We start from the raw sequence: 27266 nt of genomic DNA on the forward strand, positions 1-27266 counted from the left end.
AAACCAGTTTCCAACACCATCCGGGTCTCACAAAACCAGGAGCACCAGCAACAAGCTTGTTTTTCCCCCCTTTCAATGACACATCCTCGGTTAGAAAGTGGACGGCGCTGGATCGATCTCTTCGGTCGTCCACTAAGTAATGTACCCCTGGTTCGAATTCTACCCAGGAGAAAATTCCTCTTGTCTTCGTTGAACTTCCACCGGGTATCTCAGTGATCCGCTGGTGTTTTCAACTCCTGGGTATGCCTGCTCATGGGGAAGTGTAGTTTCGCAGAATAAGAACGGCAGTGAAAAGCTCGGGATATGCTCCGGGCCAGGATATCGCAGATTGACATATGTGACTGATCCATCACATCGCCATGAGGGGGTCTCTTCCAGGCTATGTTCTCCACATTCCAACTCGGGGGATCCTCTTCTCCAGTGATCTCGTGGAGGCCACCTGCTGGCTGAGCTGACTCACCCACTGCCTTTCCGATCTTACGACGTCCGCTTCGATCTTACGGATGGTGTTCAACTCCTCGATCATCGAATTCACCATATCATCTAATCCCTTTGCAGTCCGATAAAGGCTGGAACCTTCCAGCTGTTCTACCTCCCCGTAGCCCATTATATCCAGACTCTGCAGTTGCCTCGAGCATAATTCAAGTTTCATAGTCACCGCGTGCACTTCTTCCTTCCAAACGCGATCGAGAGGGTCGATGAAAACATCAAGGTCCGATCCTCCCTGGTAATGTCGACAGGTCTTTATCTCCTCAACGTTCCGGAACCAGGATTCAAATTCCTGCACGGCTAACGTAAATCTGCCTCCTAAAAGGTCAGATAAATCGCACACTTCTTGCGCAACCCCTGAAAGGACTTGGATTTGTACTTCAAACCCTTGGTGGCCATTATGTTCAATGGAATTCTTGAGCCAGCAGTGCAACGCTTGTCCATTGAGTCGCTGCTGATATTCCTTTTCCTCTTTCACAACGCAGCGATACTTTTCTGCGACCGTGTTGTACTTTATCTGTAGTTGTTTCTCTGCGCTGGCTTTCCATTCGGCGTCCTCTCGCAGCGAAGACAGATGCAGAAGGCTCAACTGTAAGAGTTCGGTTTGTAGCGCGGCAACGTCTGGCAGTGAGGAGGGTATCAAGGAAGGGTCCAGCTCTGTAGATGCACTAGCCGATGGGGCAGCGGTGGACGGCCTGCCGAGCTTCTTCGGGGAGGACTGTTGCTGGTAGGTTGAAAATTGAGTCCTGGAATGTGGTGTGCTTGGTGCCGATGGCGGATCTGTCTTCCTAGAGATTTGACTAGAAGTGGGAGGAATCACTTGACTACGGTGTCGCGCATGACTCCTTGGCGTAGGAGGCCCCGAACTTGAACTCGCTGGCTGTCGCAAAGAAGCCGACCTCGACGGCCGAGGCGGGGGAGGCATTTCTGTCTTCTTCGGCGATGTTGGACGCCCATTTTGCTTCGCTGGAGAGGGCAGCGAAGGCGCTAAACTAGTTCGTCTTGGTGTTGTAGACACGGTAGTAGCCTTCGCAGGAGAAGGGGCGGTCTTCAATGGAGTCGGTTTAATCAGACTTCGGCGACGACTCGCCAGGGTCGGTGTGCCGGATAGCTTGTCTTGTTCGGGCTTGCTCACTCGCTGAGCAATCCGGCTATCTTGTTGTGGCTGAGATCGCAACGGACTCGACGATCGGCTGTCATCGCGGACTGGCAACAAGCTCTTGCCTCGGGTCGAGAGATTTTCGTTACTGGCTGCTGGATTCGAAGGTGTACCGCCCGTCGCTGCCTTTGTGCTGGTGGATACTGTCCGGATCGAAGCTGAACGACCTAGTGTAGTGGGCTTGTTTTTCGGTTGTTAGAATACATCGGCTGGGGAACTGGTGTGCAAGGAAGGGACAGCTCTCATCTCTGGGGAGCTTGAGGCAAGGGAGGTACAAGACTAACCTGTTTACGGGGCTCCCGAAACGACAGGGAGCGAGTGGGTATTGGCATTGTGGATAGGGATCAAAGTCATTCAGCAGATCATACATGCATCCATTCAGTGATTCTGATCAGATCCGTTGGGAGAGAGGGGAGGTCTCAATCCAGTTTCTCTCCACGGTCGGAGTCTATTCCTGTCAATAGTATGAACGGTCATCTCCAGTTCCGAGAAGTTACTCGTGCTGCGGTGAGCTTCAGTGCCGGTCCAAAAAAGCTTGGCATCCGAGTGCTTTCCCAATGGAGAACAGGGCCATTCACTGCATATCGAACTATGAGCAGATACCTTTCTGGTTGGTATATTGTGTATACATAATAAAGAAAAAATTTAGTGCTATTAGCGATAAATAGTATAGTAGATTGACCACACTAAGTATAACACGAGTAATCATCCTATCAATTATTTTGTATTACTAGAGTATATATATTGGCTAGAATGTATTCGCAATGACAATGTCATGCTTGTTAGATTAGTATACTCCATACTTTTCTCGAACAGTCAAGCTAATCGTTAACCCACAGCACTAGCAATTCTCACTCAACTTTCATATCTAAATCTATCATTGTGGGAATTGCTCCTACACGCCATCCTTCATTAACACTGTCCTGGTAGCTTTGTGAAAGGCCTCCTCGACAAATATTCATAATGAACCAAGAGTATCCAGGCTATGGCATAAAGATAGATAGAATATCTAACCGGACTTGCACTGTACGAGTTATGCACCAACGTTATCAATGAGCGCCGAGTATTTCACTCCTTTATTTGGTAGTCGTGTATGGCATGCTTCATAATGACTTCATTCAACTTAAACTGTCTGTGATATCAAAAAGTATAGATAACACAAACTTTTCACTGACAACCTGGACAATGGCCTAAGCAACTAAGCCTCGCACACATGGATGTGTCCGTGTTAGGCAATCACCACCTTGTTCAGCAGGCGCACATGGCCGCAGATTAAGCGGTTAGAAGGAAACCTGGTCGGTAATCGCCCTGGACTTTCCCCCCTTTCCTTCACTTAAGAGCTCAACTTCGACCAGCTTCGACTCAACATACCATCACAATGCTCGGTACACCAATTACAAACTTCCACGTCTCGGGAAAGAGACACCCTCCACAGCGGGATGGTCAGTGAACCAGCTGACCTTCTCCCCAGCACCTTGGTTGACAAGAGAAGAAGGGAGTTCTCTTCCCTCCTCAGCATCGAAAATTTGCTTCATGATATCCTTCTTTCCACCACCGGTAGCCACGAATGCGATGCTAACAGCGTGGGTGACCACGGGTAGGGTGAGGGTGATCCGCTTCGGCGGGGGCTTCGGCGAGTCACTAATGGCCGCGACCCAAGCGTCCTTCTCCCTAAGGAGCTCATGGCCGGGGAACAAGCTGCAGGTGTGACCATCGGGACCACAGCCCAGAAGGATCAAGTCGAACACCGGCAATTTGACGCTGTCCTTGGCCGCGAAAATGCGCATCAGTTCCTCCTGATACAAGTCTGCGAGTTCCTGTGGGTCCTCATCGTCCACATGCTTGGGATCGATGGTGTGTACGCGAGGCTCTCCCAGTTCCGTGGGGATCTTGCTCAGCAATTCATCCTTCAGTGATTTGTAGTTGCTGTCTTGGTGATCGAGAGGCACGGCGCGCTCGTCGGCAAAGAAAATCTCCCACTTGGAGAATTGCGCGGTGTCTTCGGGGGTTCCGTTGCCTGGTGCAAGCAGAGCTTTGGCGAGAACAGTGGGCAAGGAGCCACCTGAAACTGCGACGCGGAAAGTGCTATGCCGGGCGAGGGCGGCATTTTGATTCTTAAGGACGTATGCCCTTAATTGTTGCGCAAGCGCATCGGAATTGGAGAAGCTGTACAGATTGGGAGATTGGCTTGCCATGGTGACTATTATGAAAATTAGTGGACGTGAAGAGAGAGAGACTAAGAAAGAAGGCAAAATGAGAAAAGAGATTATGATTACAAGGCGGTGGTTTCGGTCAACAGCTTTAAGGCGGGGTGGCGGGGCAGTTACTCAATTGATGTTATTGGAGATGTAATCATTACCTTACCCAGTCCCGTGCCTGCCGAATGCAATTCAACCACAATCCGTTCAAGAGATCAGTGGTTTGGGTATTTCTTTTCTTTTTCTTTTCCATAATTATTGATCTCATGGATCATATCCTCACCATCTGGAATAGGAAGGAAGCCAGAAACATGGCTACAAAAAGCGATAGGGTAGAACAACATCAACATGTTGATTGATATGACAGAACTTGTCGGTGGAACCCCGTCAGTCTCCCATGACGTCGTCATCGGTCATTTTGAACACAATCTTGCAAGGGGAGAAAAACCAGAACGACGACAGGAACAAACTACAATTGAATCTTCTATGAAGTAAGTCCATTATCTGTCCCTGAATTTTTCTGTTTAATTTCAACTTACTTAGCGACCCTGAGTGAGGAGATTGGGAGGTTTTGTACGATGGATCCCCCCCTCCCGTCCAATCCGGAAACGAGCTGGAAGATCTATTTGCTATCATCGATCATCATCGGCCACCCCCTGTCGAGCCACCACACGGGGGAAAGCATACACAATGATGTCAGTGCAAGGTCCTCTCGCAGGAGCTATTGGCATGAATCAGGGAAAATGCAACCCGACCCCTCGGCAACTCGATCGACCTTGTCCGATGTAGGTATGGTATGGTATTTGATGAACAGCTTACCCATTCCGTCAAATTCAAGGCTAGCTGGAACGAAGGAGTCAGCGAATTGACTATTTGGGCCTCATGCATTGCCGCCAACCTAGGAGCGGTCCGCATGCCCACGCGTTATTACAACATTGTGCAGGCGCCAGAAGCGACAAGTCCTACTTGCGGTGCCCGCTGCGTCTGGTGATTGATTATTTCTTGACCAGTCGAGATGTAAAGTACATGCCTAAGTCACGCAGGACGGGATGTTGATTAGGGTGACGAGACATATTCCCATCAGTTAAAAGAGGGGTTATTAGTCACGATAATCTTAGTTATGGTAAAAGTGAAACGGGAGAGAGAAAAAAAAAATAAAAAATAAAAAGAAAGAAAGAGGCGAGGAGAGGAGAGGAGAGGAGATTGAGGGGATATTCAGACAGTATTGAATGTGCGGAGTCAACATGCGTGTACATGTTCCGTGATAGTGCAGTGCCCGAATGGGCACAAATAAAGAAGCATGCATGCATAGATCCCGGGGTGTCTGTGCTTTAAGCATCCGAAATGTGATGACAGTGCGATGGGTGCTAAGGTAACAGAAGGAAACCGATCATTTTGTTCCATTACCCTCCAGCAGACACCAGGAACAGTGCATTGCAGCTGGTTATCAGGTCACATGGGCATGGAGGGGCTGTGGTGCTTTGGGGAACGCTGTACGAAGTACGGAGTACTGAAGAATAATCATAGTTATAAAAGAATTGAACGGAATAAGGATACTTTCTTCTAACCCCAATGATTTCAATTTCAATGTTTCATCTTTTTGATCTCTTAAACAATCTAACGTTGAACACCCGAGGTCTATTTGATTTAACCCAACCGAGTAACTGATGAGCGTCTCCAGCTTTACTATTCCCTTAGGTATCTGCCAATGGAGCGGGGAATGAAGTGACGTCGTTCTCGAGGTGCATGTGTGGAGGGAGCTATGTCCTGAAATGATTAAGGGGCTTTTCAATAATATGCAAAATAACCAGTGTTTACAAGAAAAAGAAAAAGAACCGAAAATGGATACTGCAGCCATCGGAGATAACTGACTGAAAATGCCTCAGAACGGGGACACAGTACTCCGGGGGTGTCGTGTCCATGTATGTGCTGCCAATTGCAGGTACAGGATGTATGTATGGATGCACATACTTTCTACCTAGATGGTAGTCCTACTACGGCACACTCGGCTGGCTTTCCTCGGAGGAGAACAAGTCTGCAGCTAACTAACTCTTTCAAGCGATCAAGGCGCAAAGGCAGCTGGAATGTATGTACGGAGTGCTCTATACACACATAATATATGCGTGGTCGCAAAGGATCACACCAGCCATCGCCCAATCCCGGGGTGCAGCTGCCAGCAAAGAGCCTGAAAAGGAATGGTAATGGGTAAGTATCGTCACCGGGTCTAATTACGTTAGGTTGATAAGGTAAGTTGTTGACGTCGATGTCGATTCTACTGCTTGCACGCAATCAGGGAATGTTGCGTGATACCGGACTCCAGAGGAGCGATGATGTTAGCAATTAACATCCATGGATGAAAGGCCTGTCAATCGATAGCATCGTGATTGTGTATTCATTGTCCACTCAGGGGAGAAGGATAAGCGTGCCTCATTCCTTCATGTCTCGTTCGTGCGACCCAGACAGACTCAAATTCTGAAACGACGGCAGTGGAGACGGTAACCGCCTCACGGGAAATGCTGCACAGCCGCAGTTCCCTAAAAGTTACCCACGAGGCTGGACAGGACATCCACCATACAGTACGTTTCATTCCATACTGCCAAGGCATGTGATTTTGTGGTACCTAATCAGTCGAGGTTTAGTCGATGATAACGAAGAGGTCCAATAGCATTGAGGAAACATAGAAAGGTGTCCATTGGATTGATTCGATTTGATTTGATTTGATTTCTTTTTATTGTCTTTTTTACCGACAAAGGAGGCAAGACCTCGTACCTGTTGTGTAGGACTACCGTACTGTGTAGTAGTCCCCTCGAGATATACTACTAGTACTAGTAGTTACTCATGATGATATTACTTTTATCCGTCCCCGATTACCCAATCACATTCCCTGTTCCATGCATCGCTCTGGCATCAGCCGCACGGTGACCATGGAAATCACCCAGCCCGACCAGCCTCGACCAAAGGTGGTGAGATCGGCAACTGTTAACGGGCAACAGTTCTTGACTCAAAACGATAACCCCATTAAGATAGCATTACCTTACATTGACAGGCAACCACTTATCGTCTGCGAAAGCCACATGCTCCGCCAGGCTATCGGATTTTTTGGCTTTGGTATCCAATAGTACCGTCCATTCTTGGTCTAGATGGCCAAGAACGGACTAGACCGAGAGATGGGACTCAAGACAACCGTTCAGATACGAGGGAAACGTCTTAGAATAACTGTCATGGGAGAAAAAAAAAAATAAGAAAGCCTAAAACGACCAAAACCTCGTCCATCCATATATCCCGCTCAGCAGGGGGATTCGTAATTTGTTGGAGGGGAAGTTGTGCAAATGGGACCATGAGCGTTCCTGAGAGGAGAATGAGGGCGAACCACTGCGGCGATCGCCCCAGAAAGTGAATCCGTCAACCAGACGATCGGTCATGACGACACGACCTATGCAGCAATCCCTCCTAATTGGGGGGAGATTGTCCATCAGTATGGAGTAGGCTTAAGCCAATCTATCGACGACTTTTTGGTTGTAGGGTGTTCTGCAGTCCGAAAATTGCACACAGGATTTCCCCCCGACCCCGTCACCTTGTAAGGTAAAAACATGCTTTTACCGATGGGGGGAGGGGGGGGGGGTAATTCATCCATACCCTGATCAACCAAACAGACTGGATGTACAATACATTCATTCAAAAAACCCCGAAACTCAAATCATTCGGATAAGAAAGGCTGCCTGAGGTACCCCAGTAAGTAGATACATACAAGTACTGTATGTACTCCGTACCTAGATAGCAACATTAAGGTATAATACTACTGTTGTGCGCCGCCCTACGGTCGGCATCGTACATACCTATAATCAAGAAGCTCCAATCTCTCTCCCTCTGTCTCTATGGAGGATCGTTTTTTACCCCCATGGTTGACAGCCTGGGATTGACCTTGAAACTGAACCCACATTCCACCCTGTTCTCCTCGTTCACTCGAATTTCTCGCAGTATCGAAAGTGGTACTGGTGGTGGTTAATATTTGCTCCATTTTTCAAAAGCACTTCTCCGGGCTCCATAACTGCATCTCCAGTATTGCAGTCTCCTGATTCACTAAGATTTTATTATTTTTCAAATTTCGAAATATTCCCTACTTCTTTATTTTTTTTTATTTTTTTTATTCTTTTATTTTTTCCTCCTCCCTCTCCCGGGCCCTAAAAAAACTATTTTCGCTTTCAAACTAAAAAGACGCCGGTCCTAAACAGGGAGAAGAAAGTGGATCGATCTGACCCTTCAAACTTGCCCTTGGCTGGTGGTATAGATATTTCGATACTTCCAGTTCGAATGTTTTTATTTCTAGTCACTTCTCACGATTCTTGTCTTCCCCCAAACCTTGAATGCCAACTTGTCCGTTCGACTTTCTTGACACAAACCCTGTCCCACGTGGTTGATTCTCGTCTGCCTGGGAATCTAGTGGAAATTACGCCCGCAGAACAAGAAAGAAACATTTCCGTCATTCCGTGAATTTATTATTTTATTCTTTACTGCGCTACGCATTGACTCAGCCTCGTTTTTATTTTCTCTTCAAGTCATCTTCTCTCAACAACCACGCTCTCACCTTTTCATCTCCCTCCCTCTCTCCGAAGCCTACATACAACCACCTTTTCCGGTTGACGGCATCAGTGCCACTACTCCCGCGTACCTTACGCCCTCACCACGACGTCGCCCATACCGTCCATTTGCACCGCGCCCGCATTGATCGGCATTTCCACAATGAGTTCGCCCTCGGTACAGGTTCAACCGCAACCTTCCGGCGGCGCAAAGGGCGTTTCCCACACAACGAAAGAGGCTGGTGCCATGAACTTCGACATTGTCCGCTGCTCGAGATGTCAGCGCTCCATGAGCCTGGAAAATGACTCCTCCCCCGGCGTTGTGCGCTTCGGCATGAATTCATACTACTGCAGCCGCTGTGCGTCCATGGTCGGCTTTATCCGATGAATTGTTCATTCGCGCAACGGAACAAGAAAAGAGAAACGACATTGTTACGAACGCATTTTTCGTCGTGCTTTCTAGCTCTCCTGCTAGCCTCACCACCGTCTTTCGGGATTTGGCAGGATCGGCTTGTTGGTTCTCCAGCTTTTGTTGTTTTCTATTTCAACCATTCACTCAGACGATACTTTCGAGAACTGTTCTGTGCTGGCACGGCTTCTCTCACGCCCTTCGAGCAAAGGATAATGGCTACGGACTACGACTCAGTCGTTGAGGTCGGATGGGCTTGATCGATGCCGCACTTCCCTCAATCATACCCGAGGGAACACTGACTCACCACGGGCGACAGAGAAGGCACGGTTGACCGGATGGGTGGACAAAGGAATACCTTTTCACTCTCGCGGGATCAAAGTGCGGCGAAAGACAATAGCCTGGCTCGGGAAGTTCGGCATCTCCAACGAATAATGCCGTCTACGATGCTGGATCACTCCGAGCTGCGCCCTACCCCTCGATAAAGCTACATTTATTCAATAGCTTGATGGAAATCTACGATACCCTGCATTTGTGTCATTTGCTTTGTATTGCATATCTTACAAGGAACTAAGCTGTTTCCCCTTTGTGTGTTAGAACCGCATGTAGGATCCTGAATAGAGTTCAAGGATTCCTTTGCTTTCATCTGTTTCACTGTCTAATTGTTTCTTTTTTCGCTCAATACCCACAATATGTTGAAACCATTAGCGATTACGGCTACTTTGTCATATTAGATCTCCGTAAGCAACGCTTACAATACAATATCAAACTCATTCAATTGATCGACAATACATTTTTTCTCCCTCCCACTGTGGCACTTGAGCGGACTTTGAATAGGGGCGGCTGGCATACTTTCCACAGCTGTGCCGACATACCAATGCGCCCTGCCTATCACAATTAAACCCAGTAACCCCGGGATGATCGCCATTGCATAGACAACAAACTCATTGGCGACGAACATGCCAGTCTCCCGCAAAGGTCGACATGGCGTCATTGGCGACAACACCAGCTGTCAAGACCGACCGGAGTCGTAGATCCTCATCAGCCATGCAAAACATCCCCGGAGATCCCACCTCCATCACTTCATGAAACTCCTATGCATGTCATACATCGCCCCTGTTGCAATTTCACACCCGTTCGGCGCGCCACACTCTAAGAATGCGGAACAATCAAATTACCTTGTAGATCCTACGCCCAGACCACCAGCCTGCGAACCATAAATCAACCAACCCATCACACAGAGCTTGACCATCTTCTCTCCCTTTGGATCTCATCTTCTTGATTCAGTAACGGGTCCATTACTCCAGATCGACTGAGTCTTAACTCGGACGGGATGTTGAAGAACTCAAAACCACCGCCTCAGCTCGTTTCGCATGTATGGGACATAACATACATACCCCTCAACAAGGGCGATCTGCCTTATTTACCCCTCCCCCTTACTGTTGGGACAAAACGATGCTCGGGAATGGATTGGCTGCCACTTTGACTCCCGGGTGTTCAGATCGCGTGTCTTCGGTATACAGAGTCCAGCTAGTATGTAACTACTACTTACCTGACTAGGTAAGAATGTATTTCCAGGCGCGCGAAGCGCCCCTTTTCTTTCCAGACGCTATTCTCCAAAATAAACCACACAAGAAAAAAAAAAAAAACCATAAAAAGAATCCTCACCCAAAACTAACCAATTTAGTGTCAGACATACTAGTGCAGACATATTCTTCACTTTTTCCCCACGAGAACCAGAAACATCCCTCCTTAGAATGTGGTACCAGCCTATGTATGCCCTGTAGGCAACCACGCGAGTGTGGCGCAGGAAAAAAAAAAAAAAAAAAAACGAACCACTCTGGCTCCACCCCCTTTACAGCCATGTAACGTTCGGTTACTGTGGAGAGCAAAAGCTGATCAGTGGGTCGAAATTCTCTCGGGATTCATTTCGGCTGCGATGAGAGTGGCCGGACTTCTCCGTTTTTGAGCTCGTAGGATTTGTTTCAGACTTTCAGCTGTTGTAGGGCTCCACTGATTTACTTTTGCCCGGTGGCGGGGGGTTGGAGTTTCAGATAGCTTGGATGTTCTGAGGGTATGAGGGCATGTACTCCGTACGGGGGGTTATTCTCTGGAGATAGTCGTGTCTACTGCGGAGTTCAGGGGGATAAGAGAGTTTTCGTTGGAAGGGGATTGGGAAGTTTCTAGGGGACTCGATCATTGATGTTGCCCAGTGTAGGCCCGAGTTATGGATGTTTGGGTTTTTTTTTTTTTCTTTTACATCTGGTGGTCGCCCGTTCCTTCGCCATCCTCAGGCTGTCGATCTTGTGATTGCTACCCAACGCCCCAGAGAAAGTAACTCACTCTATATCGCTGAAGTAATGGTGAAATCATGGATGTTTCGTGAGTTGAGGTTCTGGCGAATGGATCAAACAATGACAGTTGACATAAACCTTTGCCCTGCGAGCATTCCATGGGTCTGCTCTCCATCCCCGCGAAGTCTTTCCATGGACACGGTGGGCGAATCCAGATAGCTTTCGGTAATTCAATTCCCAGCCCTTGCTGGGGAGATCAAAAGCTTCTACTGCACGAGGAGAGTACTTCGGAGCCGAGCATCAGTCTCACCAGAGGATCAAGTAGGTTGAGTAAAGTGCATAATAAAGCATCCCTAAATTCTAGATACATTCCAGAAACAACCGGGCACACTAACGCGCTCGGTAGTCAATCCCAAACCAGTCAGCAGGCTCTCTCAGCGCCAAAAAAAAAAAAAAAAAAAAAAAAGCAAAACCTCCGGTACTGGCCTGCCGAAAGTCTATTGCCGACTAGTCTCGTTTGCTATACGAGATCCACGCGAGCGATGGACATGGACAGGGACATGACTCAGGGTCGGTGACCAGCTATTACGAGGCGTGGGTATTTGGCGGATAACTATGGGATGTATGATGACTGTACTACTAGTACCTCTCCATCTCAGTCTCCAGTCGAAGCAATAGTCGCTAGTGGAAGATCATACCAGAACCACGGTACCGGGTAGACGATGGTGGTCGGCTATCGATCGATCGTCAAACTATCGATTTTTAGTTGAATGCCGCAGTTTTCTTTTCTTTTTCTTTTTTTCGATTGAGATGGACGCTAAGCCTAAGTTACTTTGGTGTTCCGTTGCTGACTCGTACGTTTTGAGACGGAGAATATTCTATTTCATTGAAAAGTGACAGGAGCGGAACAAACTAAGAAGAATAAGAAGAGGAAGAAAAAAAAAGGGTTAGTCAGAGTATTGAATAACCACTTTCAGCTAGACTCGACGCATCATAATTGTCCCTCTTCTATCGCTCAGGCACCTTTCATTCAGTCTTTGCCCTCTTTTGTTGGGGTGCGCGCGGTCTTTAGAACGTCGCGATTGTCAATCATGAGTTTCAGCGAAACTGTTCCGTAGCGCTCGGTTACTGAACCACCTTACTCCCTACATCGCGACATCTTGTCGTACTGGCGGTGACCAGCCATCATTCGCCTAATATGCAGTCATGGATCACAGCTGGGCGGTGGTGAGCAATTAATGGATGCCTCATATGCGGACGTGATCGGGATCAGCGCGAAATCGGAACGCTGTTAATCAAGGGAGCAACTGAGAACTCTTTTCTCAACCAGATTCACCCTCCGCGTCGATGGATCTGACAAGACGACTCTAAATTTTAAATGTCAACAGAAAAGAGAAAAAGTTATAGCTCAGGTACTAATGTCTTGGTTTGGAGGGGGGTGGGTTTGTCATGTCAGACAAGAGTGCGGCTTATCAGAGAAAGATGATGCATCATCTTGGGGTCTCCATCTTCATCGACCAATGCTGTTGATCGCTTTTTGCCGGCTGAATCAAATGCCAAATCAGAAGACAAGCCAAAAAGCAATGCTGGCCGTGAACTCTGGGATGCATTTCGATCTCTTCCAATCCCCGTTGCTCGCGCTCTGTTCTTTCTTTGTGACTGTGTCTTCGCCCTTAATTCCTGTGAATTCCTTCCTCAGCAGATCTTCACAAATGGGACAGCTATTGACCACCAGGATCCCAGTCTAACCCGATCCATGATCGGTTATTCAACAACTTCTCTCTCACAATGCGATTTCACAGACAATGATGCCGCTCAGCCGGGTTGCCTTCTCATTCGCAGAACGAAATGCAGGGCTGATGCTCCACTTCCTCGCGAGCTCTCCAGCTTCGCCATCACTCCCCTGTTGTGGCTGCCCTGAAATCTAGCGGTGTAACACAGGATTGCCAAGCGAAGCGTCCTCGAGGATCTGAGAGTTGTTCCTTTCTGGTCGTCTGAGACGGAAGGTGTGTCATGACGGCTTGGGAAGCCTCGGGAGCCCAAGTCACTATTCATAGCAGCAACAATTGTATTCATACCGTACAAAAGACGAAAGGGGGGGAAATAATGTTAATAATAAAAAAGAAGAAGAAGAAGAAGAAGCAAACATTGCTCTCTTTTCTTTTCTTTTTTTTTCCCTATTCCCTCTTTCTTTTCCTTTTCCCTCCCCTTCTCTTCCCTTTCCTTTCTTCTTCAACCTTTCTCATAGCTCTTACTAGTAGCTTACTTAACTACCCACTGAAATAGATGCATGACATATAACAGGTCCGCGCATCCGCGTCCATCATATCCATCAGATTGGAGGCAAATTGACGTATCTCAACATTAGTTCCCAATCCACTCCGGAGGCATTTCCAGTCCATTTCCCTTGCGCTGCCTGAGCCACGCATCTCCATTCGTCAGTCGATGCATCGGCGGCTTTGTCCGTGTCTGGCCTCGTTGCACTATTGCGATTCCTGCTGCCATCGTTTCCCACCTTCTCCCCGGTGGGACCTTGGATGCACGGAATAGATCGATTCAGATCTGTTCTAATCCTCTCTCTTTCCTTTTCCTTTTTCGTTCCGTCCTCCATGCGATCCTTGCATGTTTAAAGGAGGGATTTACCATCTCAAGCTTGGATTTCCGATCCATTCCCGCGCTCTGGAACCTCTTGTCGGACAAGCGACCGTATTCTCAAGCCTTCTAGCCAGGTCATCAGGACGCTCTATGATATTCGAGCCTGTACTTTGTGGTCAATCATTTTGTTGGAAGTGCATGCCACGCCAGTCACATCGCTTCTACATCTACCAATCCGATTTCCGCTGGGCGTTGACCGATATTGCTTACAGGCTGCTATTTGAATCCACAGTCTTGGTATTATAGCCTTTGCCAAACCTGGTTCAGCTTGAAGCATTCTCGGATATCGCGCATTGTCTTTTCTCCGCAGACATCCCCGGGCAAATTGATCCAATAGCCCTATCCACAGCTGCACCATGCCTCAACCACAGAAAGGAAAATCGAGACCTCGTGGGTCGGATGAGGAATTCGTTTTATTCCTCCAAGGTGTAAGTGTCTTGCGGCGCGTCGGAGTTCCAGATGGCTGTCTTACTGAAGAGACAGATTCCAGCCCATTGTCGCTGGCAAGAACTGAAGGATCTAGTACGCCAAACGGCTTTGCACATCCGACAAGCGGTAGTATACGATGATCACCACGGGTTTCCCACCGGACTGGGCCAGATCATCGTGAAAAACGAAGATGAAGCGTGGCGGACTTACCGTGTGTATTCCATGCGACAACAAAGGATGCCATAAGTCCCAACTAACAAGCCCCCAGATAGACTATCCACCAACGGCTGGGAAGGACAGAGCTTAGTCGTTACGCTAGCTCGGACTAACTCACCCACTCGACCCATTGCAGGGCCAACGAAGAGCCCACACTGTGTGATCCCGCCGGACTACGTTGCAGGGTATTCGACACCCCCAAGAGTCTCACAGAACATGGCTGTGCCTCCATCTCCCATATCTCCAGAGTAAGCCTCCTCTCACCCACACGCACCCACCCCTATATTTCCCGCATATCCTGCGTCCCAAACTGCATACTGATACCCACAAGACCCATGATAGCCGGGACTAGCCCAACATACCCACCTCCGGAGTACGGACATGCCCCGGTCATGTCCTTCATGCCCATCTACCCAGATCCGCTCTCGCAACACATGCCGGGGATTCCCCCCTCACCCTCCTTCTGCGATCCCCTCGCCTTCACCGTCTACCCACCATACCCCGTCTCCCCCATGCCTGCCTTCCAGGACCTCTCCCACCACCGAACCCCCCATAAACCGCCGTACAGCTACACGTACAACTTCACGCCCGCCGCAATCCCCTTCTACGCCCCGCACCCGCAGAGCAACGGCAACCTCCGGACCTCCCCGCGGCGAACAATCTTCATCCAAAACCTCAGCGCAACAACCACCCAATCCGACCTCCACTCGCATCTCCAAGACGCCGGCACCATCGAATCCTGCGAAGTACCCCTGGACCCCACCACAGCCCGCTGCAAGGGCTTCGCCCGCATCACCTTCCGCACCGCCGACGAAGCCAAGCGCGCCGTCGCCCGCTACAACAACTCCATCTTCCTCAACGCCAAGATCAGAGTCAAGATCGACCGCGCCGTGCCCTTCGCTGCATCGTACGCCCTGACCCCCCCATCCACAGTCCCTGTCACCATCGTCGCTGCACCTCCCACTACTACTACTACCACCACCACCACCACCACCACCACCTACGCTCCAGAGCACACCCCCACAACCGATGAATCAACCAAGCCAGAGCCCACCGCTGAAGAACCATCTCAGACGAAATCTCAGCCGGGGCCATTAGTCGTGAATGGGTCCGGGATTGGTCGCAAGGAGATCACTACTTGATGGATGTTGATTCTATCCCTGTGCTTTGCTTTCTCAGCAGATCTTCTCTTTCACTTTTTACTTCCTTTTATTCTCGAATCTTTCTTTTACGGTGTGGGTTGGGCTTGCTCTATATCGTATTGGTAATCGTACTAGCCATCAAACAGGACGGGACTGGGGCTGGCGGATGGGTTGGTGCAGGGTCAGGGTCAGGGTCAGGTTTATATATCATTCCATTTTTACTAGGTACTAGTTTACGCATCTGGAAAAGTTGGGCCGGGATATAGTAGGGTTCTCTTTTTTTTTTTCTTTGCATAGTGAGTACTAACTATATTTAACCTTTTCTTTTCCTTTTTTTTTTTGGTCCGTTTTTCTTATGTTGAGGGCGTTGTTGGGGGGGGGATGTGGTTGAGGATACAGATAGAGGACTGACTATATTTATATTCACTTAATCGGTTAATTGTTGTTTTATCCATGTGGTCAGTATGTGATGCCCTGATATATTGAATATACTAGCTTGGCATCTATATTTAGTCCTCCCTTGCTGCCTAATACTATATATACTATAACTAATAGATCTATATTGAGTGGGACCTCGGAAGATATGATAATAAATGCCTTCATCATTCATAACTCATCTAACAGCTAATACAAATTCTCTCTTTATCATACTATCATACTGTCATAATACAATGCCATCTTCATAAGGCATGAAAATTAGAAAGATGAGAAAAAAGAAAAAGGGGGGAAAAATAGTGAAAAAAAAAGAATAGATCAGAAAAGAAAGAAAGAAAAAAACCAAGGAAAAAAATAACGCCATTACCGCGGCCCGGAAACAGGTTATTAAATGTTCCTCTCTCTCTTCTGGACCAAGAGGACAAAATACCGAATAGGAAATTCATAAATAATACACGTAAGAAGGGTCTTCGCTGACGCCACGCTCATGCAGAAGAAATTAATCTATTTGGCATGGTCGATCAGTTCGGCGTAGAGTGGTTCGGGGATCTTCCGGACGATCAGAACGGTTAAGGCGATGATTTCTTTGGCATCGAGGGGTGGGAAGGATCGGAGAATCTTGTTTGGACTGGAATGATATGTCAGATGGGGGTGGATTTGGGTGGCAATGTGTGACGGGTCTGGATTTTGGGGGAGATTGTTTTGTTTTGGTCGGTTTTCTTTTATTCTTTTATTGTTTTTTCTTTTTTCTCTCTCTTTTTTTTCTTTTTCTTTTTGGTTGCTAGGGCTGGGACGTGACGTACCTTGGGCTCTCGAGAATAGTATCTCTCATTCGGATGAGTTGGGCAACAATGCATAGGATGTTTAGGTGTGGGCCGTACGCGAATAGGAAGTCCCAGAGATGGAGGACCTCAGGCAAAGGTGGTGTACAGGCGCACATGGTTAACACGGATGGGAACGCGTAGAGTTCTGCCTGCATACCCTTGGAGAAGAGATACGAGGCAAGCTTGGGCTCAACGATCTCAAGGCACCGGTCCACTAGACGGAGCCCGCGATGGACCCCGTCCATGGCGCCGCGGATATAGCCCGGACATTCGCGGGTGACGAACGTATGGAACAAGGCGAAGGCCTCCACTTCACTGCGTGCGGCGTAGAGGAACGGGGCACAGAGGACGTTCATGCCTTGTACGTAGATCGCCGAGTCGCTAGTGATAGTGCTACTACGGCTGTTGCTCGATGTAGTCATTTCTGGGCTCGATTCTTCCTCGGCGATGCTAGGGGGTGTGTTGATGAGAAGCTCCATCTCCCGCCGACGGGTCATGGACGAACGAGGTTTTCTGGCCTTGTTCTTGTTCTTTGCGTCGTGAATCTTCCATGCTACTGCATTGAGGAGTCGGATTAGGCTTGCTTCTGTAACACGGCGTTTGAATAAGGGGTCGGTGGCTAGCGTGCGGAAGGTATCATTGCGGATTTTAGTATACGCTGGTGAGCGGCCGCGGTGGATGAGAGAGAGATATTCGTCTGTCGGAACAGGGGGTATATCCAGAAGTGATAGCCAGAGGTACACTCGATATGATGACTGGATTTAGGGTTAGTAGCTTGTTCTATAGCTCAGGACGACGGAAAAACATACCATGCCGTCAGCATCCGCTTCTACCCTCGTCGACAAAATCAAGTATCTCAGCTCTTGTAGTCCCTCGCGGACATTTCCCTGCTGTGGCCCATCTCGTAACAACGTCTCCAAGACCGATCTCTTGATGCCAAAACCCGAGCCCGTTTTCCTTGCCGATCGTCGCTGGGTTCCGATAGCAGGAGGCTCGCGGGTTGAGGCGTCGCTATTCGATCGGGCTCGACGATGCGTGCGCAGGCGCAGCGGCGAATCTAGTTGAGCTGGCTGAGAAAGCTCCTCCGGCCCAGCGGACGTCCGGGCGCTTGAGGGTTGGGAGAGCTGGGAGGACGAGAGAAGTTGATGGGATTGATCTTGCGCAGACTTCGCATCGTTCGCGGCGATGGTGAAGCGGCCAAAGCGGCCAGGTTGAGTTGGGCCTGGGTGGGTTGGGAGGCCATGTTGGGTTGCTGTCGGTCTTGTCGTTTTGTCGGGTCGGCGAAATTCATAGCTTGTCGCAGGTACTAAGTAAGCATCTTTATTGCTTGGTCCTTTGGGGGGGGGGGGGGGGGGGGATTGACGAAGACGAGGAACCAAGTCAAAGCGGACCAGGGGGAGGGTCCATGAACAATAAAACCCCCTCTGAGAATCTACTAGTTAGTATAGTATTTTAGAAGATTGTTTTTTTTTTCTTTTTTCTTTTTTTCTTCTTCTTTTCCTTTTTGACGGGGGGGCCAGGTGGAATGCGGGGACACGCGACGCGCTGCAAGCAATAATTTAAAAATGAATTTAAATGGAAATATTTTATTAAGTTACTTTTTGCCGGAGTTTGGTTCAGTTGCTATGGTGTTTGAAGTGGACCTTCAGCAAATAGTCCCGCAACTATATACCACCACCGCGAACCTGACTCGTCCCAACCCATGGAAATAAAAATAACAAAAATAAATAAAATAAAATAAAAATAAAATAAAAATAAACGAAACCAGGTACCGAAAATACTTTCAGATACCAATCGCTCTTGATCAAACAGGATCGTATTAATTTGCCACTCTGAGACGTCTCATGTAGCACCGTCGCGTCATATCCAGGGTCGTCCCACCTAAAAAGTACTAGAAATAGATGGATACATGCGGAATAAAGCTTCCAGAGCTATAGGTAAACAATAGTCATCAAGTCCGAGAACGCCAGAACCCAGTCATTGAACGGTAAATCCAAGCGTCAAGCTTCCTGCCGTCCATTTGCTTGTCCATTCTGGGTCCCTCCCAGGACCCCATCCACAAATTCCGGGTATCTAAAAACCTCCCCTCGCTTTCCTCCTCCAGGACCCTTACTGCTCTTGGCCCCGAAAGCCCTGCGCCCCGTAAACCCATTCAGAACCTCATTGATCTCTTGTTCGGTGAGCGGAAGCTCTCCGTCGTCCGGAGCCGTGTGGAAAAGAGCGTCGCGAAGTTCCCCCACGTTGATCTGGCCGCTGTCGTCCTCATCAAAGGCGGCCAGCGCATTCACTAGTTCTTGGCGCGAAGATAACGGCGCGAGTAGGCTGGACAAGATGTTCAAGAATGTAGGGAAGTTGATAGTTTCAGAGCTCCCCGGGGGGAAGAAGTCGGATAACATAGACGGATCTTGACCTGTTCACCACAGTAAGCTTTGTGTCTCCCTATATGGAGATCCATGTCTTGAGAAGGATCCCTCCGCAACATACCAACGTTCACAAGCACATCTGCGACATCGTCCTTGTTCACCGATCCGTCATTATCCCGGTCGAGAACCTGAAAAGCCTCTCTGATTTCTCGGAGTTGCGCCGGCGCTAGTTTCGAAGCTGCATCAGACGATCCCGCCGTCATGCCCATCGACCGGGCACCCACCCTCGGTGACCGATCCGGTGAATTGGCTCCTCTGGTCGGCGATGCGGATGGGGACTCTCTTGAAAATCGGGGCTGGGGAATTCGTTCTCTGCTAGTTGGTGAGGCATCTTCGTGCTCAATAGTATACGATTGATTCAGTTTGCTTGGAGACACGACCGGGGTGTATCCTCGGCTGGGTGAACTCCCCGGTGTGATCCCTGTGGGCGGCGAGTTCGGCGTAGAGGGACGACGAAAAGGAGAAGCACGAGGGGAGCTAAAGGATAACGGCGACGGTTTAAAGGGAGTATTTGAGGTGACCTAGGCGCAACCTGGTGAGCTTGGCGATGGGGGAACTGTGGGGGGAGAAAACACATCATCCGTACCATGATGCAGGTACCCCGGGCGGATGATTTAATATGTACTATGACATGCAAACAACCAGTGGTGTCGAGAGAAGTGTTAGTCGATGGCGACCGTTGTAACAGGCGCGGGGGAATACTTCAACGGTCGGTGGCGGTGGCAGATTTATCGCAGGTTCCATTCGATATCGACGATAAAGTAGAATGCTAAATAACTTTCCCAGAAGAGTAAAGCACCCCAAACAAGCCGAAGCAAACAAACACTTCGGCATCATGTCGGCCCGACCGAGCCATGGGCACGTGCGGGGAGCTTAATCCGGAGTAGAAGCAGCATGGAGGCATTCCTGGAAAATTCATGAGTTGAGTCCGAGTCAGTTGTGACAGTTTCGGCGGCAATTGATATGCACCCGTCATGACCGTCCCTGCTGCCTGCAATTGAGTCTACGATCATGGCGATTGTGGTGTTTCCGTGGAATTTCCCCGCTGTGGATCTCCAAATCTAAGGCTTCTTTTCATCCAAACTTCCCCCTTTCCCCCCCCCCTGAATCGGACGAATTACATGGTCGATCAGTCAACTAATCCTCCGACGGGATCTTTTCAGCGTGGCGAAAATAGCCTTACTTGACCATGACAGCTTGAACTTCCGAGTCGCAGACGGTCTCTTGGGAGGAATTGATCCAGTCGTTGTTGATCAATTAATTCCAAGGAGCATGCGGTTATTTCTTTGTTGCTCGTCTCTATTGTCCCCCAAACGCCCCGTTAATTTGCCCGCGATCTAATCCGAAACATTCCTCCCATATTCTTTGCCTCCTGAAAGGAAAATGAGTCTCACACTCCCTCATCGACCATCCGATGACGCTGCTCGTTCGCTTCCGACGTCCAGTTCTTCCAAGAGCAATGGCTTACCCCGGTTATCTCCCTCCCCGTCGTTCGTTCACAACCGCTCCGTGAGCAACTCCGGCACCTCCGTGCGTGGTTATGAGCCGAACCTCGCTGTTCCCTCCGCATATAGGCAGCGAAAATGTAAATCGCAATATCCTCGTGATTCATCGGAGCGCCATGTCGAATACATACTCGTTGCCTCCTTTCACATTGACCGGGCCCCATCATGGAGCATCAGTACCCAGCCCCTATCAGTGGTGACGAAAGCATGCTGGCCGAGCTGATGCTTCCGGATCAAACTCATGTCCGAAGCCAGGACTGGACAATCTTTTTCTTGCACAAGGACTCAAGTGCCGACCAGGACGATGACGACTCGTTGGCGGCTAAAAAGAAGAAAAAGAGGTCCAGAGCATCGCATGATGGCGACGGGGCCGGCGGCAGTGAAGAGGATCAGGATGAGTCTGGTAAGGAAGAGGAGAGCAGTGATGACGAGGATGAGGGTGGCGAGGGTCCACCGTTGATGTATGTTTTGAATCTTGTAAATACAAAGCAAGACCATACAGTCAAAAGGTATGTACCTTGGTCCTTTTCTCGGCGCGCGACACGACTAAACGGACCGCAGAGGTGCAGTTGTAAAGGCCATGGCTATATGTACACGCCACTCATTCCTCCATATCTATAAAGTAGGCCACCGTCTGACAAGACGCCGCATGATGTAGACTAACATGGCAACAGCCCTTACTTCTTCTAGCTCTGGAAGACTATTTCAAGAACCCTTATCTGGAAACGCTAGCCTCGTTATACAATGCTTTGAATGCCATGGACCTTTCTCTACTCCCCAAGCTGTCCCTCTTGGAGCGACAGATATTGCAGGCTAGCAACTGCAAGGATATGTTTATCGAAAAGTTCGAGCAGATGATCCGTCAGCGAGTTGAAGGGGAAGGAGAGTCATCCGACCCGGACTCGCCGGCTTCGCCCAAAAAGCCGGCCCCTAAGTACACGCTTCCTCGAGATACGCATGAGTTTGAGTCCAGGATTGTTTATAATGATATCCCTATTCCGGTCAAGGTACCCACGGTGATCTGGCCGGAGGTTGTGGGCGATTTCTCTCTCATCAAGCTCATCCAAACCTTCTCCGGCCCTCATAGTGCCTCCCCCCAGCCTTTCCCAATCCACCCCCACCTTACCACCAGCGGTCCCTATACCCATCCCATCATTATTCTGGTCAATGCGATGTTAACCCAAAAACGGGTGGTGTTTCTGGGCCACAATCGCCCTTCCGGAGAGGTTGCGGAGGCGGTACTTGCTGCTTGCGCACTGGCGTCCGGTGGGATACTGCGTGGATTCACCAGACATGCGTTCCCTTACACGGATTTGACCAAAATTGATGATCTCCTCAAGGTTCCCGGCTTCATTGCCGGTGTGACTAATCCCACGTTTGCCAACCACCCCGAGTGGTGGGATGTGCTCTGCGATCTCCCTACGGGCAGAATCAAAATCAGCAGTCATGTTGAGCCTGCACCGGTCACCGAAGGACTCATGTATTTTCAACAGCAAGGATTGAACCATCTCCATGCCTCGAACTTGAACTCCGACCCTACCGGAGATAATCTATTTATGGAAGACGTTCAGCGCAGCATTACCAACCGCTATGGTGAAAATGCTATCCGAGCCAAATGGCGTGCCTACATCTTGAAGTTCGCACGCGTTGCTTCCGCCTTTGAGGAAACCGTGTATGGCGCCTCAAATCTCTATATTATCGGCCCCAATGAAGAGCTGTCCCCGGAAAGCCCCAGTGGGGTTCAGGCGGACCCGTTGGACCCTACGACACTGCGAGGACATGGCCACGTCTGGCCCGACGAGATATCGAAACAACGCGAACTGATGGCATCAGTCTCCCGAATCGAAGGATGGCGAACAACGCGCTCATATTACTCTTTCATCCAAGATATCGCAGCCATATATTATCCTACGCGGCCGATTATCAAACCAGACCTTCATCACCACCATGAACGACTCCGCACCCTAAAATTATCTCCGCCGGAAGCGGGAGCTATTTACATCGCCTTCGCTTATGCCGTCAAAGACTACGCTGGCATTTGCCAGCTCCTAACAGTCACGCCGGAAAACCAAGCCGGCCTCTTCTACCTAAGCATGGGACTCTTCCACCCTGATCAGACGGTCCGCGAGGCGACAGTGGACCTCTTGGAGCGGATCAGCAAACACCCTGCTGGCCAACACTTTTGGAATCAACTCAACCGGTTCGCAAAATTGGCCTTTTTCCGAGTAAAACGCGAGCGAGACGCCTCGCAGAGCCCCATCTCAGGCCCGGAAATGGGGGTCGGAGAACCCCGAAGTCTAGTTGGGGTGGCGATGGGCGACGGGCAACGGTGAGACTCGTTGGCCACCTCTTCGGATCCCCGACTGAGGTAGCTGGCTGTCATACCTCGCCCTGTCTCCCTAGTCCCTTGTATACCTCTTTTGGATCGTTCCGCTTGACTGCTTGACCATTTATACCCAAGATACCATAAAATCTTCCAGGATACATTATGATGATGACAGTTCTATAGCCCCTATTTTCTTCTTGTCGTTTATTGGATATGTTTTCTTCGTTTGTTTTGGATATACCTCTTGACGAGCCCCAAGGCACATATTAGAACTTGACGAAGGGATAGGATGATCTTTGACGTCTTACGTTTGGTTTCGTGTCGATATTGATACATAAATATTACACCTTCAAGTCATACGGTTGAACACACCTCTCGGAATGTCGGCTGAAGGAATAATATGTAATGATTGTAAGAGGTTCGAAGACCACCAATTAAATACAGGTATAAACATTAAGAAAGAGATATCCAACCAAGCGGGAATAAAAGAAAGAAGCAGCCGCTGTCATAACCCATAACCGTGACCTGAACGAGAGTCCGAAGAAGAAGGGGGGGGGAAACGAGGAATATACAAATTCTCTACAGCTCAAAATGAATGAATAAGGAGCGAACGGGGGAAAAAAAAAGAAACCGAGCAAGAGAAAATGGGGGAGGAACTAAACCAACCCCCAGAGACTCGCCGCAATACTCAAGGCCACGACACACGCGGTGAGAAACCCATCCGGACGACGCACCGCCCACGACGCCGACGAGGACTCGCCATCCGCCGCAACGGTGATATTCGCATTCGCAAAGTTGACCCCACATTTGGAATTAATCGCCTTGGCAGAGGGGAGATACGAATGGGCGAGCGGCTGGCCGCTTTTCTGCGCCCATTCGCCGAAGACGTCCATGGAGGCCTGGACACATTTGCTGCAGGTGGGGTAGGGGGCGTTGGTGATTGCGCTGCCGTAGGGGATGAAGTAGACGTCGTAGTCGGAGGGGTTGGAGCTGTTGGTGGCGGCATCGACGAAGCAGTAGTCGCCTGTGCTGGGGTTCTTGAGACACGAGGCGCGGTACATGGGCTCGTAGATGATCATGTCGGTGTAGGCGTCCGTCACGACCGGGTTGCCGAGCTCGTAGTCCTTGCCGCAGGCGTCGGATTTGGTGATGCGTGACGCAAGATCGGACATGATGGACGAGCACTGGTCCATGTCGGCGGCACAGGCGAGGTCCAGGACGTGCGAGGTGGCCGGGGCGGACTTGAGCGTCTGGAAGAAGGAGCTGGAGTCCCGCAGGAGCATCGAGATGGCGTAGCAGTTGGCGAATTTGGAGTCCGAGAGGAACTGCTTGAAGAATTTCGGACAGCTTTCGGACGTGAAGTTCGTGGAGAGATTGCTGTCGAATGGTGTTGGCGTGTCACTGCTGCTGGTGCTGGTGCTGCTTGTCGATCTTTGGGATAGTGCTGGTTGTGCATTGTCGTTGGTCTGCTCGTTCTCCTCGGGTGCTAGGAGGATGGGCGAGTGCGCTGCGTCTTCTTCAAGACTGCTGTCTACCTGGACGGGTCCCCATGCCGCACGTTCCTGGAGTGGAGAATCAGATACATCTTGAAGATCGTCGCTGACGATCTCTCCGCTAACGGGGAGGTCGAGCGCGGTGGTGGAATCTAGACCTGTCCGGACGGCGGATGGGATCACGGATGCGACAACGGATGGGACCGCAATGACGGTCAGGAGTAATTGGCGAAGACTGGGCAATTGAGTCCGCCGGCGAGGACGCACATTGCTGGTCTGCATGGTGCGGCTTTCCGACGCTCGGATAATGGCATGCAATCGGAATTTCATTGCGATTGGCAGTGGTTGTAAACGAATGGCTTGCCACAAAAGGGCATGTAAAGGAGTGTCGGTAAGAAACAGAAAAAGAGAGACGAAAGGTGAGATTAATTTTATGAAAGGAGCATGGTAAGAACGATCACCGCGGTACCTGGCCACACATCTGGTGGTTGGGAGCGAGGAGACCAAGTCGTGGTAGTGGTGTTGCAGAGAAGATGAGGTTTAAAGAGAGAACTATCATGTAAAAAATCCACTCGTGCTCCAGCCCCCCAGACTTATAATTAATTACGGTTATTAAAAACGACAGCGACTGGACAGGTAAAAAGCGCCGACCAGGAGAAAAGGGGAATTACAAGAATCAAGGCCTTGGAAAAGAATGGTTCTGGACCCGACACTAGACGGGGATTTATTCTTAGTAGCTGACGGCTCTTGTCATTGGTGCTCCCCCGTGCCCTATTAAATTTACATTAGGTACAGGAACAAAAAAAAAAAATTAAGTACCTAGGGGGAAAAAATTGGGAAGAAGAAAGAAACGAAAATAGAAAGAAAAATCGAGAAAAAGAGCCAAAAGAGAACCAAAAATCAGAGAAGGCGAACGCAATTTCTCGATTCCGTCTCCCTGAGTGGTCTTCGATCATGTCAGGGTTAGCAAAGTCACGGTATGTGCTGTGCATTCCTTGCCTGATTCTAGACTTGAACAAGGAAAACGAAAAAAAGGTCATCCTTGCAGGACGTGCCAAGTTGCCAACCCTTTCATACTTGGACAACAACCACAGCCACGGACGCATTTCATTCTCCGTCTGTGCCGTTCTCCACCAAATACACTCCGGGCACGGTGCAGTTCCCATCCCTATCCTATCAGCCACCGGATCTGCATCTCTCTACATCCTCGTTCCTTTGTTTCTCCTGGACCAAGCCAGTCGTGCTCCACAGCTCATTCAACTCGAATTAGCAAAAGAGCCTCCATTGGGCGGTTGCCCAATGCTTCCACGGCGGCAGAGAAAAGTTTTGGTCGGGTCCGGTATCCGATCGATTAGGAGAACCAGAGTGCTTCGAGCCCATTCACTCCATGCTCGGTTACATGATCTTCTCCACGTTGATCAAACAGAGCACAGCAGGAGGTGAATCCACACTTCTATGCTATCCCGTGCGAGGTCCCGTTAATGCCGGTCGGTGTACCAGTCCACGACACTCAACCGAGTGAGAGTGGAGAAGAGCGGATACCAGATCGTGCGGAACAGTAGGCATGCGAAACAACCAGCTACTCGGTTGCGATGGTTCGGTCCAGAGTTCCATTTTAGGTGATACCCTCAACTGTATTTGGATGGGGTTGTTTTTATGCAGTTCCGATTGGCAAATTTACAGTGATTTTCATGCTGACCAATACGATGTTTTACTTCGGACATATCCAGCTTCTGAGGCTTCACAAAACATGCAACCACGTTAAAAAATCCCCGTGGCCGCGCTCCGCGGAAATTGCCATATGCACCTCGTTTCCTACGGCTAAGCTCGCTGCACAACAAGCCATGGTCGTCACAGCGGGGCGGAATATTCCAAGGAAAGGAAGTCCCCCAACAGAGGAAAACGTGGATTAGGTAAGAGCAAAAGAGCTCGGGGGGTACTATTTGTTTCAGCTTCCTCCGTACGACTGCAGCTACCCACCTCTTCGTCTAGCTCGGAGCTCTTTTCAATCAAAGGTTGCTTGCCACTTGACATCCGGTTGTCGGTCCCGTTCCCCTCACAATGAGGGAGTTCAAAAATATCCCTTTTCAGTACAGTTTCAATGCCTGCTACACCCGCTTCCTTCAAAGCCGCGCACCATTCGAACCAGATCCTACGATCACATAACGCATAAGCAGAAGGACTGTCCTCTACGACTTTCAATTGAATTAAGCCAGCCCAGAGCAGAAGAACAAAGCATTTCAGCCGGTGCTGCTCTGGAATAGTTTCGAATATACCATTTTCTGTGAAGCGGATGGCCAAGTGTCGCATTTATTCACCAAAGCTGACCGTGGCATATGGCTCTGCATTCCTCTGAAGCAGCTCTTGAATGGCAGCCACGCCCTGTACACAGGAGCTGATTGGCACCCCAAAAAGTGACGTGAATCCGTCTGCACTTTGGCTCTCAATGTTGCAGCCGAGTCGAGTCGGTCAGTTCATCAGATCTTACTCTTCTCCATCGTCTTTAGTTCAGCATACAAACGACCGACGGCAGAATGTAGCAGACTTCCAGGCGTAGCAACATGGTTGATATCGCGACCTGCTCTTTTGATAAATACCGAATCTCATTGGGGGCGTGACTTGAACAAGTGGAGGCAATGTTTCTATACCAAAGGCAGCGAAAAGGTTAATGACTACTAACGTCGTCTCAGCG

At 49.5% G+C, this 27266-nt stretch overlaps 7 protein-coding genes across 7 annotated transcripts; 3 read left to right on the forward strand and 4 right to left on the reverse strand.

Annotated features, from left to right (window-relative positions):
• Nucleotides 1-379: 379 nt before the first annotated feature.
• ABOM_006495 (uncharacterized protein) lies at nt 380-1980 on the reverse strand (the record flags this gene model as incomplete). The annotated part of the gene is made up of 2 exons (XM_022533624.1): nt 380-1828; nt 1933-1980. 2 exons carry the CDS (start codon nt 1978-1980, stop codon nt 380-382), a joined length of 1497 nt encoding a protein of 498 aa, XP_022389241.1.
• Nucleotides 1981-3042: 1062 nt separating this feature from the next.
• On the reverse strand, nt 3043-3843 carry ABOM_006496 (6-phosphogluconolactonase; the record flags this gene model as incomplete). The annotated part of the gene is made up of 1 exon (XM_022533625.1): nt 3043-3843. One exon carries the CDS (start codon nt 3841-3843, stop codon nt 3043-3045), a length of 801 nt encoding a protein of 266 aa, XP_022389239.1.
• Nucleotides 3844-8586: 4743 nt separating this feature from the next.
• Nucleotides 8587-9092, forward strand: ABOM_006497 (uncharacterized protein; the record flags this gene model as incomplete). The annotated part of the gene is made up of 2 exons (XM_022533626.1): nt 8587-8782; nt 8887-9092. 2 exons carry the CDS (start codon nt 8587-8589, stop codon nt 9090-9092), a joined length of 402 nt encoding a protein of 133 aa, XP_022389288.1.
• Nucleotides 9093-14137: 5045 nt separating this feature from the next.
• Nucleotides 14138-15568, forward strand: ABOM_006498 (RNA binding protein; the record flags this gene model as incomplete). The annotated part of the gene is made up of 4 exons (XM_022533627.1): nt 14138-14209; nt 14265-14421; nt 14479-14674; nt 14758-15568. 4 exons carry the CDS (start codon nt 14138-14140, stop codon nt 15566-15568), a joined length of 1236 nt encoding a protein of 411 aa, XP_022389237.1.
• A 939-nt stretch (nt 15569-16507) lies between these two features.
• Nucleotides 16508-19453, reverse strand: ABOM_006499 (mitotic check point protein (Bub2); the record flags this gene model as incomplete). Its single annotated transcript, XM_022533628.1, has 5 exons — nt 16508-16631; nt 16807-17582; nt 17637-18049; nt 18941-19237; nt 19312-19453. The coding sequence occupies 5 exons, from the start codon at nt 19451-19453 to the stop codon at nt 16508-16510; spliced, it is 1752 nt and encodes a 583-aa protein (XP_022389238.1).
• A 1467-nt stretch (nt 19454-20920) lies between these two features.
• On the forward strand, nt 20921-23088 carry ABOM_006500 (AFI1/MesA family protein; the record flags this gene model as incomplete). Its single annotated transcript, XM_022533629.1, has 3 exons — nt 20921-21264; nt 21317-21377; nt 21430-23088. The coding sequence occupies 3 exons, from the start codon at nt 20921-20923 to the stop codon at nt 23086-23088; spliced, it is 2064 nt and encodes a 687-aa protein (XP_022389253.1).
• Nucleotides 23089-23737: 649 nt separating this feature from the next.
• Nucleotides 23738-24904, reverse strand: ABOM_006501 (uncharacterized protein; the record flags this gene model as incomplete). The annotated part of the gene is made up of 1 exon (XM_022533630.1): nt 23738-24904. The coding sequence occupies one exon, from the start codon at nt 24902-24904 to the stop codon at nt 23738-23740; it is 1167 nt and encodes a 388-aa protein (XP_022389254.1).
• Between the last annotated feature and the right edge of the window lie 2362 nt (nt 24905-27266).

Source organism: Aspergillus bombycis (genome assembly GCF_001792695.1).
Source record: "Aspergillus bombycis strain NRRL26010 chromosome Unknown contig00041, whole genome shotgun sequence".
In the NCBI taxonomy this organism is placed as follows: Eukaryota; Fungi; Ascomycota; class Eurotiomycetes; order Eurotiales; family Aspergillaceae; genus Aspergillus; species Aspergillus bombycis.